This window comes from Arachis ipaensis, chromosome B08 (genome assembly GCF_000816755.2).
Source record: "Arachis ipaensis cultivar K30076 chromosome B08, Araip1.1, whole genome shotgun sequence".
Classification (NCBI taxonomy): domain Eukaryota; kingdom Viridiplantae; phylum Streptophyta; class Magnoliopsida; order Fabales; family Fabaceae; genus Arachis; species Arachis ipaensis.
Genome location: NC_029792.2, coordinates 16,697,565 through 16,715,935, shown reverse-complemented (window position 1 = coordinate 16,715,935; position 18,371 = coordinate 16,697,565). Strand labels below are relative to the sequence as shown.

The window sequence follows — 18,371 nt, the reverse complement described above, 5'->3', positions numbered from 1 at the left end:
TTTTTCTGTTTCTGATAGTTAGTTATAGCTTCATTACATGTGTATATACTTTTTTTTTTTTGATTTCCCATGATATCCCCCAACCCGACAGGTCAAGGACTAATCTGTATGCACAAGGCGGGATTCGAACCCTGACACTTGCTTAAGCGAACTAGTGAGCTAACCACTAGACCAACCCAACTTGGTTAAAATAGAAAAGACTTTATTAGGTAGATCATGACTTTTGTTAATAATGTGAACAATGGGCTTTAAAATTGACCCAATAAAGTAAAAACACATTATACCCTCAAATTATCCACCTAAATCTTAATATTAGGATAACTATCCGTATCATATTGTTTAGTATTTTTATTGTCTACTTATACTTTTTTAAATTGAAATTGATCTAAAATAAATTAAAATAGTTTTTATTTAATTCTATAATATCCGAAGGATAAATTTTATCTAATTTCAAAACTAGAATGAAAACACAATTTGTGGTGATAATTTTATTTGGGAAGAGTCAAGGTCAATAGGCAAATGTCTTTGAGGATAAGAAGACCCAAGAGTAACCAATAATGTATGTTACGTAATCAATTGACAAAAATCTCGCGTTGCCTCATAGAGATTTGGGACCTTTTTTTGTCGAGTATCGTATTGTCATTTAAAAAAAAAACAAAAATTAAGTTGGTACTTTATTTTAATTATAATCTTTTTTAATAATTCTTTGCGACTTAAATTGATCGGTCAAACCATTCAAACTAAGAATTGATTTTTTATGTGGTTCGACTAATAAGACAAAATTGTTAAATTAAAAACCATTTGTGAATTACTAAATCAGACGAAAATCGATCGCCTAAAATTGGCCAATTTTTTTATTTTGCTCCAGAGTGAACAAATTTAATTTTGATGCACAATGTAAATGTAAAGCAGTTTTATAGGTGTATTTAATGGGTCTATCTTTAATAAGCTCAAGTCTTTTGAGCTTTTCTAATATGCACAAAATATAATTTGTAAATGTACCTCATATTGGGGTTTAATAATAATAATTATTTTCTTACTTCTACCACAAATATTTTTAAAATTCATCTAATAAAACCGTAATTTCTCATCACATTTTTCAATCTATCCACAAAGCCACTGTCACCTGCTTCACTCGTCTCTGGTCTCTGCCAGCACCGTCGCCGTCCAATCCGGCACTCGCTGCCAATCTCAGCCCATCTCCCGGCGTCGCTATTAGGCTCTTTCTCCCCGTCGTTCATTCTCAGTATCTCTATTCTATCTTTTCTCTTCGAGTCGTCGTCAGCGCCGTGGTGCTCCGTCTCCTCCTTCATCCTCCACTTCCAGAGTTCCAATGGAGCCTAAGCCTCAGATATGAATTTGCTTCATTGATTTCACTTTTTTCGTTCTTTTTATGTTCTTGTTGTATAAATCTGCTTCATTGAACTCATTCAATTATTTTTTTGTTCTACTTATTTTTTGTTTAGGTTTTCTATACGAATTTGTTTCATTGATTTCATTAAGTTATTTTTTTTGTTCTGTTTATTTGGTTGTTTGAATTTTTTTGGGTTCTGTTTATGAGGGTTAAAAAATTTTGGAATTTGTTCTTATGATTCTGATTTCAATTTTTGTGTTTATGATTCTGTTCATGATGCTCTAGTTTTATTTTTTGTTCTATTTTTTATTTGTTACTGCTATTTGATTTGTTTTAGTCTGTTTGCAAATTCAGAAATTAGTATTGTGATTCTGTTTAAAAATTCCGTTTTCATTATATAGGATGATCATGAAGGTGTTAGGAACGTGGATGATGACAACTTTATAGACGACACTGGGGTGGAAGCTGGTGGTTACTATTGGCAGTGATGAACCTCGTTCTCTTGGTGATGCTCCCCAGGTTGATGATTAATTCTCCTGAATTTTTCTTTTTACTGCTAGATTCTCCTGTAAGCAGAATAGCAGATCCACTGTGTTTGATATCCTTCTGATTAGGATAATGTTTTGGTACCAGTAGCATGTTGTAAACCAAAATATGTGATGGATGTAACTTAAGCTTTCTTTTCATTTCAAGCTATTCGGTCTCTTTTATAACCAAAATATGATCTATTCCAAAATATGTTGATTTTCTAGGCAGAGGAAGGTGAAGAGGATGGTGAAATTAAGGATCTTTTCAAGATAGGTAAGAAAAAGAAGAAGAATGAGAGAAGTCTTGCAGAAATAGCTTTATTAGTTGAGAACGTCTGACTTCCGTGATTCACATTCCTGGAACAAACACGATTCAGACTCCTGGAACCAACCATTAAACACTGATCGATATTTCGGCCAATCGAAAAGAAGAGAAGAATAAAAGAATAAATGAAAATTCATTCGCCATCAAGGAACGAAACCGAAAATTTTTTCCATGCAAGTTGTGACAGCACTAACATAGTGAACTTGCTCAAATTATAGGGCATCTTAGAGGAAGCAAATTCTACTATACAAGTTGAGTAGAATTAGGAGTCAATTATCAGGGCTTTGAATGATTTGTATATTCTGAATCACAGTTACTAAGTATTTTTTGGAGTTTCTTGTGAACCACCATATGTTCATTAATCTTTTATAACTATGCATGGAAGTCTCTAAATTTTTTGAAGTTCTTATATTAATCCTTCTAATTTAATACAGAAAACCAAAAATTGGAAATCAATTTGATAATTAAACTATGCAACATTATCATTGGTGATCAATTATAGTTTTAATCCTCATCTTATAGTTATTTTAATTTTAGTCTTATTTCTTATAATTTTAATCCTCTTCTTTCTGCATTTTTAGTTAGGTAGGTGATCAATTATTTCCATCTGTTACTTTCATCATTCACGCATAAAGCCAATAGAAGTTACAAATTTTAGATCTAATGAAAAGGGTACTGATAATTCACATGCAATTTGGGTGGTAAATCCAGAAAATATAAATTAACTTTCTTTGATAATTACTTTTCTGTAAAATTACACATTGATCTTATTAAGGGACTTTTGAGGAACTGAAATTTCAATTCTCTTGGTTTTATCTTCCCAAGCAATTCCCATCTTCTAGGTTTAATCTGTCCTAGCAGTTTCATCTACTCTTTTTTAAACTTCTTTGTTGCAAACCAGCTCCCACCTCGTCATCCCAAGCCATACCTGTATATCAGTACAGTGTTAACTCGAAAAAATGAATTATACATATGACCTGCTAAATTATAAAATAGAATAACAATGATCAAGTCTTTTTCAACTATATGGATCAAAAGATGTAATCAAGGACTATCAATCTATCATAAACTGTGCATAGAGTACAGAGAAGTGACTAAATTTAAGTCTTCCTTAATAGTTTTGTTTATAGTTTTTGCAATTTGCTTCCACCACTGCCAATTAGGGTGTTCTACATCTAATTTACTCTTTTTTCATTAAGGTTTATAACAATCTTCATCCATGATCAAACCACCTAAAAAGAGATTCTATGGTATTTTTTAAAACAAATGCTACCCCAATTATCTTTCTAATTCATTCATGACTAAAAATATCATATCTAATGTATCCTCACTCATCTCACAATATCTTTATGTAAAATTGGCCATTCTATTGTTGGCTTTTAACTTTTACCCTACTCTATCTCTGGCTCTCTGCAATATGCTCAATGCTGCTTTTATTTTCATCCCAAACCCAAAACACCAACCTTTAGCAGACCCTGTTCGCATTTTATGCAATGTATAAGAACCCCCAAAGTTACAATCCAAAGGGGAAAAAAAGAAAAAAAAATGTGAAAAGAAACAAACAAATTCTCACTCCATTTTTCACTCCACCATTCCTCAAGAACAACAAATCTCAAACCAGCAAACACAAATATCAGCTTATCAACATTGCAAAAATGGAGATATTATCACAATTGTGGACACTATTAGGGTTACTCACCATTCTGCAAAATGTGCTTCTATCTCGAATTCTCTCTCTGCTTCACTTTCTATATGAATCAGCGCAAGATCTGCTATCTCCTTACGCATACATTAAGATACTCGAGTTCAACGACTACTGCGGTGTCGACCTCAACGAGTTGAACCTGGTGCGGATGAAACGAATTCACGAGATTTCGGTGGAATGAGAAAAAAAGACGAGAATCGCAAGAATTTCGATGAAATCGCGAAATTGAATAGAGACATGGAGGGTACCTGGTGTGGAAGATGGGAGAGGAAGGAGCCGCAGGGTGATTGGTGGTCTTCCATAAAGGTGTTGATAGAATTTCTTTTTGGGAAGTTCTTCTGGAGCTGAGCCGAAATTGAATAGAGATAGGAAGTTAGGAACAATATGAGCTGATACGAGGGTTTTATTATTGGGGCAAATTTAAAATATTGAAAGATTTGTTACCTTTTAGTATAAATTTTAATAAATTATTTATAAATTAAATATAAACCATTAGATCTGTTATCAATCTAATCTAATGCTTTAAATTGAATGGTGCATCAGATAAACTCAAAAGACATGAGCTAATTTTAGACAGACCCGTATTTAATTATGTAACGTCAGATTATAAAAAATAATTATTATTTTTATTGATCACATAAATAGTCATTTAAAAAAATGGATATAATTACACAATTAAAATATTTTTAGCTGTCAATATATTAAAATTAAACTTAAAAAAAAAAAGAAAGAATTAAAAGGCCAAGGCCCAGACGTGCAGTTATCACCTTTCCTTCCCCAGTGCAGTTATCCCGTAACATCTCTCTTTCTCTGTGTTGTTCGTCAACCACGCTACCTCACTTTTTTTCACTCACAACTCCTTCTGCATTTACCTTCCTCCATTGAAGAAGACAATGGATGTGCTCCATGAACACGTGGTGAAAAGATTGAAAAATTGGAATTAGGACAACTATATCATCTTATTTGTTAGCTATTGGGCCCAATTGAAAAATAATGGGTTTTAATTATACAATTTGTTAGTTATAACTTTTAATACAAAACAAAATATTAGAATATATTAATTTAAACACTAGGATATATTAATTTTTGCCGTAACTATCTTCTATTGTTGTTGTTATTAACTGAAAATTGTTATTTTTTATTATTTTTTGATGATTCTATAATATATAATATGTATTACGGCCTGGCCTAAATAGATTGTGGGTCGATTCGATCCATAGAACCCGACCCGAACGGTCGGGTATGAGCCACTCATCCACCGATCCGGACACGTGTCTTTGGCAGCTCATCACTACAGCTGTAAGAGGAAACTTCGAGGAAGGTGGATCTGTTCTTGCGAGACCCACTTCTGACACAGTATATATGGGGAGGGTCCTACCCCTCCCCCAAGGTACGACACATATCACTTTATACCTTTTTCGCCTGCACACCTGACTGACTAGAGTGTCGGAGTGTCTTTGCAGGTGACACTCCCCTTTTTCCACACGAAGAGCTCGGAACGTCGGCTACTCCACCTCCGCCCCAGTAACCCGGAATCAGGCGATTCCCCGTCTCACCAACTGAAGTTTCACTCCGACCCGTCCGGTACTCGAGCTACCGAACATTGGCGCCGTCTGTGGGGACGCCTGAATGGACGTTGTACTGGGCCCTGGAGGACCAGGCCGCGGGGCCGAACACAGAGGGGAAGCCTCCGTGGCTTCCTCCCGAGAGCGCACGAGGTCCCCTCCACGACGAACCGAGCCGTCTTCACGATCTCAAGAAAGACGCCCCTTTGGAGGAACAGGCAATAACAACGCCAGAATAATGCAGAAACTGCGTCATAGGATGCAGAACCTGCAGCACCAGCTGGCAGATCAAGAACATCGTCAACAAACTCCCGAATCAAGCTACTCCCGTTCTCCTCCAAGAAGTCATTCCCAGCGAATGCCTAGCCCACGATCTGAGCCCGAGAGCGCCCGGGAGGAAGAACGCCCAAGAAGACGCCGCGATCCCATCATTTACACCAGGCGGGAAAGGAGACGCGCCACGGAACGAGACCGGAAAGACGGTCGGCGGAAAGACGGCGAAGAAAGACCAGGGACGGATCTAAGGGGGGATAAGTATAGGCCTTGGCCCCCAATTTTTTTGAATAAAATTAACTATTATAAGGATATAAAGTTATTATATATTATATAATTTTATTTAAAAAATATAATAAATAATTATCTTAAATAAATAATTTCTTCTACCAAATTCCTGGATCCGTCCCTGGGGAAGACCAAGGAGAACGCGGAGACTAGTGATAATGGGCGCAACCCCGTTTCATCGTTTCATCCTCGAGGTCTGGCTACCAAAGCACTTTGACAAGTCGACGGACATGAGGTACGATGGAACTCAAGACCCGCAGGAGCACCTTACGGCCTTCGAGGCCAGGATGAACCTGGAGGGAGTGGGAGACGAGGTAAGGTGCCGCGCTTTCTCGGTCACTCTGGCGGGACCTGCAATACGGTGGTTTAATAGCCTTCCGCAGGGCTTGGTGGCCAGGTTTTCGGACTTAGCCGCGCTTTTCTAGCCCAATTTACTACCAGAATCGCAAAGGCAAAGTACCCGATCAATTTGCTCGGAGTGACTCAAAGGTCCGGCGAGCCGACCAGAAAGTATCTAGACCGGTTTAACGACGAATGTTTGGAGATCGACGGGCTAACTGATTCGGTAGCCAGTCTGTGTTTGACAAATGGGCTCCTGAACGAGGACTTCAGGAAGCATCTTACCACGAAGCCGGTGTGGACGATGCAGGAGATCCAAAGCGTAGCCAGGGAATATATCAATGATGAAGAAGTCAGTCAAGTCGTGGCTGCCAACAAGCGGAAGCCCTCCTACAACCAACCTCGGCAGCACGGTGGTGGAGAAAGGCAGAAGGAGCACGCCAGAGATGGCGGTCCGGTCAAGACGCCCAGGCCGTTTCCTCGAGTCGGGAAGTTCACCAATTACACCCCCTTACCGTCCTCATCATAGAAGTTTATCAGCAGATAGCCGAGAAGGGAATTTTATCGAAGCCCCGACCTCTGAAGGACCGAACTAGGGAGAACAAGAGCCTCTATTGTGATTATCACAAGGGCTATGGACACAAGACACAGGATTACTTCGACCTAAAGGACGCGCTAGAACAAGCGATCTGGGACGGAAAACTGGCCAAATTCTCCCATCTCATCAGGGAGCCAAGGAGGCGAGATCGCGACCGCGAGGGAGAGGACAAGACCCGCGCGATGAAGCGACGTCACGAGCTAGAGGACAACGAGCACGGCCTTACCATAGTGAACGTGGTAACAGTAAGAGACGCGCCTCCAAGGTCGAGGTCGGCACACAAAAAAGACGCCAAAGTCCTGGCAGTTTTCTCATCTTCTGTGCGAAACTCCAAGAGGGTCCCACCTATCTCATTCGGTCCAGAGGACCAATGGTTCGATGAGGCCGCGGAAAACCCTCCCATGGTCATCACGGCCAGAGTGGGAACCGGCCCCATCAAATGGATCCTCGTGGACACCGGGGCTGACTCGAATATCATGTTTTGCAACATGTTCAACGCCTTGGGCCTACGGGATGCCGATTTAAAGACTCACCAGCACGGTGTCGTAGGCTTGGGCGACGACTTCATCAAGCCAGACGGGATAGTCTCCCTACCAATATCTGTAGGATCACGACAGGGGCGAAGATCGGTAATGGCTGAGTTCGTGGTTCTGCGAGACTCCATGGCCTACAACATCATCCTAGGGAGGAAGACTATCAATGACTGACGAACGGATTCTTGCCAGTAAAGAATTTTTATAAAAATATAATCACATTGGTAGTATAGTTTCTAAACCAACAGAGAATCCTTTCGTACAAAAGTTTGGTTGTCACAAGTAACAAAACCCAATAAAATTTATAACCGAAGTATTTAAACCTCGGGTCGTCTTCTCAAGGAATTGCAGGGAAGTGTGATTTATTATTGACTATGAAAAATTGTATATTTTTGGGTTTTTGAAATAAGGAACAAGTAATTTAAATGGCAAGAAAAATAAATTAACAATTAAGAAAACTCTTGGCAAGATATAAGAATTGGAATTTCTATCCTAGTTATCCTTATCAGGTGTGATGAGAATTGGGTTCTAATCCAACTTAGTTAATCCTTACTAAAGCTAAGGAAAGTCAAGTGGACTAATTAATTTGATCCTCAAGTCCTAGTCAACTCCTGTAGGAAGACTAGTGTTAGAGCAACTTAAATCAATTAGCAACTCCAATTTCAATCAACAGCTGAGTTTGATAACTCAAGTGTTACCAATTAATTAACTAAAACCAAAAGGGAAAATAAATCTAAATTAAGTTGAAGGCATCATAAATAGAATAGAACAATCATTAATCTGAAATACCTCAAATTGCATTAAATAAAACATTCAAATCTAACATGGAAAAGTTCATAAGTTAAATTGGGAAAAAAAATAAAAGGAACATTGAACCTGTGATTGAAGAAGATGAAATCCTAAATCCTAATCCTAAACCCTAAGAGAGAGGAGAGAGCCTCTCTCTCTAAAAACTACACCTAAAACCTAAAATTATGAAAAATCAAAACGTGTTGAGTCTCTGCATGTTCCCTGACTTTAATCTGTGTTTCTGGGCCAAAAACTGGGTCAGAACGCGGCTCGAAATCGCCCCTAACGTTTTCTAAATTTTCTGCAGATCGCGCATGTCACGCGTACGCGTTGGTCACGCGTACGCGTCACTGGCCGAATTCCCTTTCCATGCGTGCGTGTCAGGCGCGCGCTCGCATCGTTGTGCTGATCTGCTTCCACGCGTACGCGTCGCTGTGATTTTCTCCATTTTGCGCGTACGCGTGAGCCATGCGTGCGCGTCACTTCTCGCTGGTTGTCTCCTTATTCCTTATGCTCCTTCCATTCTTGTAAGCTTCCTCTCCATTCTCTAAGCCATTCCTGCCTTATAAAGTCTGAAACACTTAACGCACAGATCACGACCTCGAATGGTATAAAGGGGAAATTAAAAAACACAATTTAAAGCTTTAGGAAGCAAGTTTTCAATCATAGAATAAATCCAGGAAGGAATTATAAAACCATGCAAATCATATGAATAAGTGGGTGAAAAGCTGATAAAAACCACTCACATTAGCACAAGATAAACCATAAAATAGTGGTTTATCAACGACCTCGGGACAGTGATCAGCACAAAGATGTTGGTAATGAAGTTCATCGCTGATGATGGATCCGTGGGATCCATAAAAGGAGACTTGGAAATGGCAGTCGCTTGCGACAATGCCAGCCTCTCCTTAAGGAAGAAATCTAAAAAGGCATCAAGAGTGTTCCTCGCCGATTTGGATGCTAGAGTCGACGACAAGCCGAGACCCGAACCGGAAGGGAACTTGGAGAGGTTCAGAGTCGGTGATACGGAGGAGAAATTCACCTTTGTGAACAGAAACCTCCCACATGACCTGAAGGAACCTCTAATGGAAATGATCAAGGCTAACGGCGCCGGGGATAGATCCCCAACTCATGTCACATCACTTGGCCATCAAGGCGGAAGCCAGACCGGTGGCTCGGAGGAGAAGGAAAATGTCACAAGAGCGAGCGGAGGAGGTGGCCAGGCAGACGGCCAACCTCCTCAAAGCGGGATTTATTCAAGAACTCGACTACTCGACATGGCTGTCGAATGTAGTTCGAGTGAAAAAGCACAATGAGAAATGGAGGATGTGTGTGGATTACTCCGATCTCAACAAAGCATGCCCCAAGGACTGCTACCCCCTACACAACATTGATGCCATCGTCGATGCAGTGGCGGGATATCGGTACCTGGGCTTTATGGATGCTTATTCTGGCTACAATCAGATACCGATGCACCGGCCTGACGAAGAGAAAACAGCGTTCACAATGCCGGGAGGGATATATTGCTACAAGGTAATGCCGTTCGGCCTGAAGAACGCCGGGGCCATGTACCAAAGGTTAATGAACAAGATATTCAGTGACCTCATAGGCAAAACGGTGGAGGTGTATATGGATGATATCCTTGCAAAGACCACACGGCCTGAGGACCTCATAAGCGACCTGGAAAATGTGTTCGCCTCCCTCCGGCAACACGGCATGAGGCTCAACCCACTCAATTGTGCCTTTGCCATGGAAGCAGGAAAGTTCCTAGGGTTTATGATAACCCAAAGAGGGGTGGAGGCCAACCCTAAAAAGTGTCAAGCAATACTCCAAATGAAGAGCCCGGGCTGTGTCAAGGATGTTCAGAGGTTGTCAGGAAGAGTCACCGCCCTATCCCGTTTCCTCGGAGCGTCGGCTGCTAGGGCGCTACCATTTTTCAACCTTATGAAAAAGGGGATAGCGTTTGAATGGACCCCGGCGTGTGAGGAAGCATTTAAGCATTACAAAGAGATCTTCGCAACACCACCTGTCCTCGGAAAGCCCAAGGTCGGAGAACCGCTTTACCTCTATTTAGCCATAACGGATGAAGCGATGGCGGCGGTTTTGGTACGAGAGGAAGGAAAGGTTCAGCAACCAATTTACTTCGTGAGCAAAGCACTGCAAGGAGAAGAATTGAGATATAGCAAACTAGAGAAGTTGGCATTTGCACTCCTAACATCTTCCCGTAGATTACGACAAACTTCCAAGGTCACCAGGTAGTCGTGAGGACAGACCAAGAAATCCGCCAGATACTCCAAAAACCCGACCTGGCGAGAAGAATGATGACTTGGCCATTGAGCTGTCCCAGTATGACTTGCAATATGAGCCCAGACATGCGATTAAGGCACAGGCCATGGCCGACTTCTTGGTAGAAGTAACAGGGGACCCCTCCGAGACAATGAACATACGGTGGAGGCTCCATGTAGATGGGGCCTCCAACTAGACATCCGGAGGTGCCGGGATCATCCTGGAGAGTCCCGCTGGAGTCATATATGAACAGTCGATCAAGTTCGAGTTTCCAGTATCAAACAATCAAGCAGAGTATGAGGCCCTTCTACGCGGCTTAATCTTAGCACAGGAAGTCGGCGCCACCAGGCTAGAAGTATGCAGTGACTCACAGGTCGTCACTTCACAAGTCAACGGGACCTACCAGGCTAGAGACTCCTTGTTACAGAAGTATCTGGAGAAGGTCAAAGAGTTGAGCAAACAATTTGAGGAGGTCGCGATCCAACACGTTCCGAGAGAAAGGAACACGCGGGCGGACCTCCTGTCCAAGTTAGCGAGCACAAAACCAAGGGCGGACAACCGGTCTCTGATCCAGGGCTTGGTAAAGGAACCAGTAGTTACCCTCCACTTGACGAAGACAAACCCCTCGTGGATGGACCCGATAACCGATTTCTTAGAAAGCGGCAAGCTCCCTGACGACGAGAAGGTGGCCAAAGCATTGAGAAGGGAGGCGGCCAAATACGCGACCATACAGGGGCAGCTGTTTAGAAAGGACTCAGTCAACCTTTATTGAAGTGCCTACACCCAGACCAAACGGACTATGTGCTTAGAGAGGTCCACGAGGGATGCTGCGGACATCACATCGGGGGCAAAGCCCTAGCAAGAAAGCTTGTCATAGCTGGTTATTACTGGCCATCAATGATGAGGGACTCCAAAGAATTCGTAAGGAATTGAAATGCATCAAGTGCCAGGAGAACGCCAATTTCCATAAGGTGCCGGCTTCCGAGCTAAACCTACTGACGTCTTCCCGACCTTTCTCACAGTGGGGAGTCGACCTCCTGGGCCCCTTCCCGGTTGGTCCGGGGCAAGTTAAGTATCTCATAGTTGCTATCGACTACTACACTAAGTGGATAGAGGCTGAGTCACTAGCCAATATATCTTTACCCAATTGTCGAAAGTTTATGTGGAGACAGGTGATAACCCGATTCGGCATCCCAGAAGTCGTTATCTCTGATAACGGGACGCAGTTCACCGACAAGAAGTTCGTAGAGTTTCTCCTCGATTTGGGCATAAAGAAAAAGTTCTCATCTGTAGAGCACCCCCAGACAAACGGCCAAGTTGAGGCCGCAAACAAGGTCATCTTGCTAGGCCTTAAGAAGCAGCTTGATGATAAAAAGGGTGCATGGGCTGACGAACTCACCTCAGTTCTCTAGCCTTACTGAACGACCGAGCAGTCGTCCACTGGAGAAACCCCCTTCCGCCTGACATACGGGATGGATGCTATGATACCCGTGGAGGTCGGCGAGCCGAGCCCACGATTACTTCTGCAGGGAGTGGAGGAAGCTGTAGAAAAGGACCTAGTAGATGAGGCTAGAGAGATGGCCCATTTGTCAGAGGTAGCACTAAAGCAAAGAATGGCCCTGCGCTACAACACCAAAGTACTCAGAAGGGAATTTGAACAAAATGACCTGGTCCTGCGTCGCAACGACATCGGGCTGCCGACTCAAGGGGAAGGTAAGTTAGCGGCAAACTGAGAAGGCCCCTATAGGGTCAAAGAAGTGATCGGCAAGGGTGCCTACAAATTGGAAAGGTTCGATGGCAAGGAAGTCCCGAGAACCTAGAACGCAGGTAACTTAAGAAGATTTTACTCTTAGTTTAAACACGCTGAGTAGGCAACTTGATGAGCTCAAATAATTTACCATCAAACGATTTACTTTTGTTAAGAACTTATCATTGCAATAGACTTGTTCAACTGTCGATTAATGTTCACTTGTTAAGTTTACTTTTCCCCTCTTATACGTCCCGCGACAACAAAATTTTCATGATGACACGGTATCCCGGGACTGATCACCCCGGGAACCAACAAAACCAACACGATAACAAACGGCTATAGCAATAGTAAAGCCACAACTTGGCTTCGTCAAATTACCAACACAACGGTAAGCAAGTGCAAGCGACAAGCCAACACCAACAAAACGGTAACAAAATAAAACGAGAACGCGCTGCTGAGTAAGCGAGAAAAGGACAGTAATTATAAGCCAACCTGGCGGCTATCAAAATAGTTTAGATACAAGTCCTACAAAGTTCATCAAACTGCGCGACAAGTTCTACAACAAAACTACAAATAATCTACAAAATTCATCATTTCTTCGGCATATCAACAATCTTGCCATCTTTGATTGTTTTGAAAACCCCGATCGCCGACGTGTCGAAGTCAGGAGCCACAATTTTCACTTGAGCCTTAAGGGCCTCCTCAGTCATCAGGATCGCGCTCTTTCCCTGCTTCACGGTCTCTTTATGCCTCCTCTTAAACTCTTCAGCTTCAGCTTGAGCGGTCTTAGCCGACGAGACGGCCACATCACGTTCCTTCTCCAAAGCGACCACTCGACCTTGCACGGCATTGAGCTGGCTCTCCAAAGTCATCTCTCGCTCGGTTAGACGCAAAACGGTAGCATCATAGGTCTTCAATTTTTCCTCGGCAGCTTTGAGCTTCTCCTCCGCCTTGGACAGCTGCTCCCGAAGTGTTTCAACTTGAGTCTTGAATTGATTATTGGCCTTAGCAGTAGATTCGAGCTTCCTGTGCAGCGACTGCATCCCAGACAGCTCAAACTCGGCCCTCTAAGCTATGGCAGCGCCGCGGAGGAGGGTGCGGTACATCTACCTCGGCTACCCCGCAAGGTCGAAGCCATGGAAGTGTTCCTCCGTACCGGGAAGCAGCTGGGAGTCTATGAAGGTCCCGGCGTCGAAGTTCCTCTCCATCACGGTGAGGACTCCTTCAGGGCTGGAGGATGACTTCTGCCTCTTGGGATTGGGGATAACCTTCAACTCATCCTCCTCGACTTATCGAGCGGAGGTCGAATCCCCAGTACCGGCCGCCTCCTCATGAATAGGAGAGACGCGCACCCCATCAGAATTTTTGTCAGACATCTCGATGTCACAGGGTGAAGGCACCGCCTGATCCTCCTTATTCTCAGGAGGTGTCTCCAGCTTCCCGTCATCCTCCTCTTCATCGCTTTGCTCCAAAAAGGTCTTGTACAAACTCTCAAGGCCTGTCACCTCGGCAGACATTCCCACTGCAACAAATAAATAAATAGGTTAGTCGTGAAATCGGCGTAACAAATTAAGGAAACAATAACGCGAGAAATACAAAGTTAAAGCTACTCACAAATATAATTTCTAGCGACCTCCCGGTCGCCCATAAGAAGGTGGGGGTTCACATGGTTTCTCTCAAAGACGGCCAACAACACGTCCGCAATCTTTTTATCCACAGCGGACATTCCCTTATAGGTCACTTTAATGAAGGTATTGGATCCCGTCCCGAAACTCCAATACGTCGGGATGAGGCGCTCCCCTTCTAACGACAACCAGAAGGGATGGCGACCCTTGACTGGGCGAACTTTAAAGTACTTGTCCTTGAACCCATGGTAAGAGTCCTCGAACAAGCCAAGAATCCTACGACCCTGGGCAGATCGGAAGGACATGAACCACTTCCTAGCTTTCCCTTCTTTAGAAGGATTCGTGAGGTTGAAGAGATAAAGAAAAATGTCAACAGACACCGGCAGCTCCAAGTAGTCACACACCATCTCGAAACAGCGAATGGAAGTCCAACTGTTCGGATGCAACTGCGACGGTGCCACGGAGATCCGGTTTAGGAGCGCCATTTGGAAGGAAGAAAAAGGAATGCGAACCCCCACTTGGGTAAACATTGCCTTATAGAACCATATCCAGTCGGCAATTCGGGGGGAGTGAAGGTTGATCTCGTACAACCGCTCGTTGGGAGTGGGAACGAAAACGTCATAGTTGGCCTCCTCGTTGGTTCCACCGCATAAGTACTCGGCTTGACAGAACTCCGTAAGCTCCTCCTTACCCATCTGGTTCGGGGAGTCCTTTACGTCGGAGGTCACCCAAGCATACCGGTCGTAACCCGCGCCTGAGGTGGAAGCTCGTGAGACGATACGAGGCATACCTACAGTGGGGGGCACCACTCGGTTAGTCTACGAGGTCGGGAGCTCGGGAAAAGTCCAGAAACTATGTTTAGCCTATTCAGTAACTGAAATCAAGCATAGCTGAAACGAATTCTAAGTAAAGCCTAAAACTAACGCCCTAGAATGGTAACCCCCCAAACACACCTATTTTAACACTATATCATTCAACACACAAATCCAGCCAGAAGAGCAGCATGCACACAGGAACATGGGCAATGAAAATAAAACGAACATGAAACAGAAAGCGAAGGGCGGATGCTTACTAGAATTGATCTGATTGCAATGACTTGAAAGGAAGTAAGAAGGAGTAAAGGCGCCAAGGATGCAAGAATCGTGATAGGAAAGCTGAGAGGGAAGAAGATAAGGGGAGAGAGGTTAGACACTGAGGAGAAAATAAAGCGCAAAACTGAGAGGGAAGGGGAGTTAATAAACTGACCTGAAGCGCGAAAGGCAAAGGTAAAAGAGTCTTTACTCGTAGGGTTTTAAATAACCCATTATGAGCATTAAATGTCCAGCGCGAAGAACGAGGCGACGGACGGCTATCCCCCGCAACGAACAGACACGCGCGCAAGAGGCACGTCCTCTCCACGAGCGGCCGACCTAGCGACAACGCGCGAGAAAGGACATAACACGCCACCAATGGCCCTCACGATCATTGTTGGCGCGTTGGGGGCACTGTTACGGCCCTGGCCCAAACAGATTGCTGGCCGACCCGACCCATAGACCACCCGACCCGAACGGTCGGTTACGAGCCGCTCATCCACCGATCCGGATACGCGTCCTTGGCAGCTCATCACTACAGCTGTAAGAGGAAACTTCGAGGAAGGTGGATCTGCTCTTGCGGGACCCACTTTTTACACAGTATATATGGGGAGGGTCCTACCCCTCCCCCAAGGTACGACACATATCACTTTATACCTTTTTCGCCTGCACACCTGACTGACTAGAGCGTCAGAGTGTGTTTGCAGGTGACACCCCCCTTTTTCTACGTGAAGAGCTCGGAACGTCGGCTTCTCCACCTCTGCCCCAGTAACCCAAAATCAGGCAATCCCCCGTTTCACCAACTGAAGTTTCACTCCGACCCGTTCGGTACTCGAGCTACCGAACAATATGTAAATAATTTTGTATATATATTAAAAAATTAAATTAAATATATTTCAATTGAACTCTAGTTAAATGAATTTGATCTAAACTTCTGAATCTATAGTTTCAATTATCTAGTATCTAATATTTAATTTAGTTTTTAAAACCTTATTTACATAGAATTATGAAACTATAGTAGGGGTGACAGGAGTATCCAAACTCGCGGGTACCCACCCCGTTTTTATCCGATCGGAGCGAGTTATTATCCGTCTTGAATGCGGGACGGGTTTTTCTGCCTCACTCTCAGATGCAATATTGAAACCCAAAAATTATTTTTCTCTTCTCCAGATTCCAAAAACCAGTGGGAGGCTGAGGCTGGGAGTAATAGAGCATCGAGCTTCTTGCCTTCTTCTTCTCCAACACCTACTCGGCTGTCATCGTTCTTGCCTCCGTCCTCCGTCTGAGAGCAGCTGAGCAGCGCTTCGCCGCCATCGTCCTCTATCCGAGCACAGAACTTAGCCTCTGTCCTTCGTCGCCGTCGGCTTGAGTCCGTTGCCATACCCTCCGTCTGAGAGCAGCTGAGTAGAGCTTCGCTGCCGTCATCCTCCGTTCGAGTGCAGAACTTAGCCGACATCCTCCGTCCTTCGTCGCCATGAGTCTATCGCCGTCGCTGTGAGTCCGTTGCCGTATCCTGTGAATCCGTCGCTGTGAGTCCGCTGCAAATCACTACTTTTTTTGGTAATTTTTATTTAGGATTTACAATGTTTCCTAATTTTAATTTGAGTTATAGTTTTATCCTAATTTTTATTTGAGCATAGATTTGTTGCTGCATGCAATTCTATTTGTATGAAAACCTGTTCAGATTAATATGACAAAAATGGTGATAGATCAACCAATTTTTTCCTCGTATACCTATTATGATTCTTAAAACTTCTTTAGGATTTATGTGTTTAGCGACAATATCTTTTATGTCACAATGACCATATAGTTTGTATTTGCAGATATAGTTACTTGGATATAAAACATGTAACATTTCATATTTAAATACACTCTTACAATAAATTTGAGTTTCACTAATTTTGATTAAGAGACTAATGCCTATGAGGCAAACTCAAATTTTTCAAGTAACATATGAGGCAATGAATGGTAGGATTCTTTAAAAAAAAAAAAAAGAAGTGATTAATAATATTCTCTTAGATAAACCAAAAGTGATAGAGATAATAAAACGTGACTCTTTTCTCCTACCATGATTAGTAATAGCTACCTAATTTGCCTTCTGCTAATTTTTTTCATTATCAATCTTTCAAGTTCCGTGTAACTTCATTTTCTCCATTTTTTTAAGTCTTACACAGGACAACAAAGTCATAACTCATAACATACCCGTATTTGTTTAAGATTTGCTGCTTAAAAGTTATATTTAATTTGTGTTGAGTCTTGGTTGAGTTGGTTATTTAGTTGAGTCATTGAATTGTATTTTTGTGACGAGTTATATTCTGAATTCTGAAAATTTTGATATTTTTAATTTTGTCAAACAACATATTTATTCTAATATTTATCAATTATTTATTTTAGATTATAGTAGAGTAAATTGATTTTAGATATATATTTTGTGGCACCAATCATATATTAAACTGTAAAATTAAAGCAAGAGAGAAAATACAAGTTGATTTTTTATTCTTTTTGTTGGTAACTGGTGAGATATATGACTGAAGAAATTATCTTCACTGTGAAAAATCTGTTTTGTAATTTGTCAAGTTTGCAGTTTGAAAAGATGCTGTCATTAGCTCAATGCATTGAACATGTATATGCTTTTAATTGAACATCCAATTTTAACTCGAAGTGAAATGTGCAAGAAAACAATTAATGATTTTATATAGTACCAATTATTTTGTTAATTGCTATCTTTTTTTATTTTTAAGTTTAAATCTTGATTTGCAAATTTTTAATGATAATGAAGATGTTGAAAGTGATTAAGAATAAGGATTGAAGACTTTTTTATATCTAATATTGTAATTTTTTTTTATTATAGTGTTAAATTTGTAGTGATCTAACACTAACTTTTTTTTTTAATTTCAAGTTATTTGAGCTGATGACATTGTATGAATTTTATGTTTGTATTTTAATTTATCTATAAATTTTAAGTTTTTGTTTTAATTTATATATGAATATATAAAAATTAAAATGTTATTTAATTTTTATAGGAACGGATAGCGGGTTAGGGTATTGCAGTTTACTATCCGCGGGTAATGATAGGATAGGTAGTACCTGAGTAAAAGGACGGCAGGGTGGGGTCTAGTAGGGCTAAAACCCGTCTCCACCCGTCCCACTGCCATCCCTAATCCTCATATCCTCACGTACATATCTCATTGACATTTTTAATTATCACTATTATATCTAGGTTTGTGTTACGAACCCGGTTTCTAGCCTTTTTTTTTTTAAATAAAAAGTGCTCAACACAACAAGATGGAGCAATAAGACACATAAGTAACAGGCTACTCAACGTACAACCCATCATTGAATAA

At 42.1% G+C, this 18,371-nt stretch overlaps 1 protein-coding gene across 1 annotated transcript; it reads left to right on the top strand.

Moving 5' to 3' along the window:
• LOC107610633 lies at positions 6,196 to 7,681 on the top strand. Its single transcript, XM_016312662.1, has 3 exons — positions 6,196 to 6,318; positions 6,411 to 6,833; positions 6,920 to 7,681. The coding sequence occupies exons 1-3, from the start codon at positions 6,196 to 6,198 to the stop codon at positions 7,679 to 7,681; spliced, it is 1,308 nt and encodes a 435-aa protein (XP_016168148.1).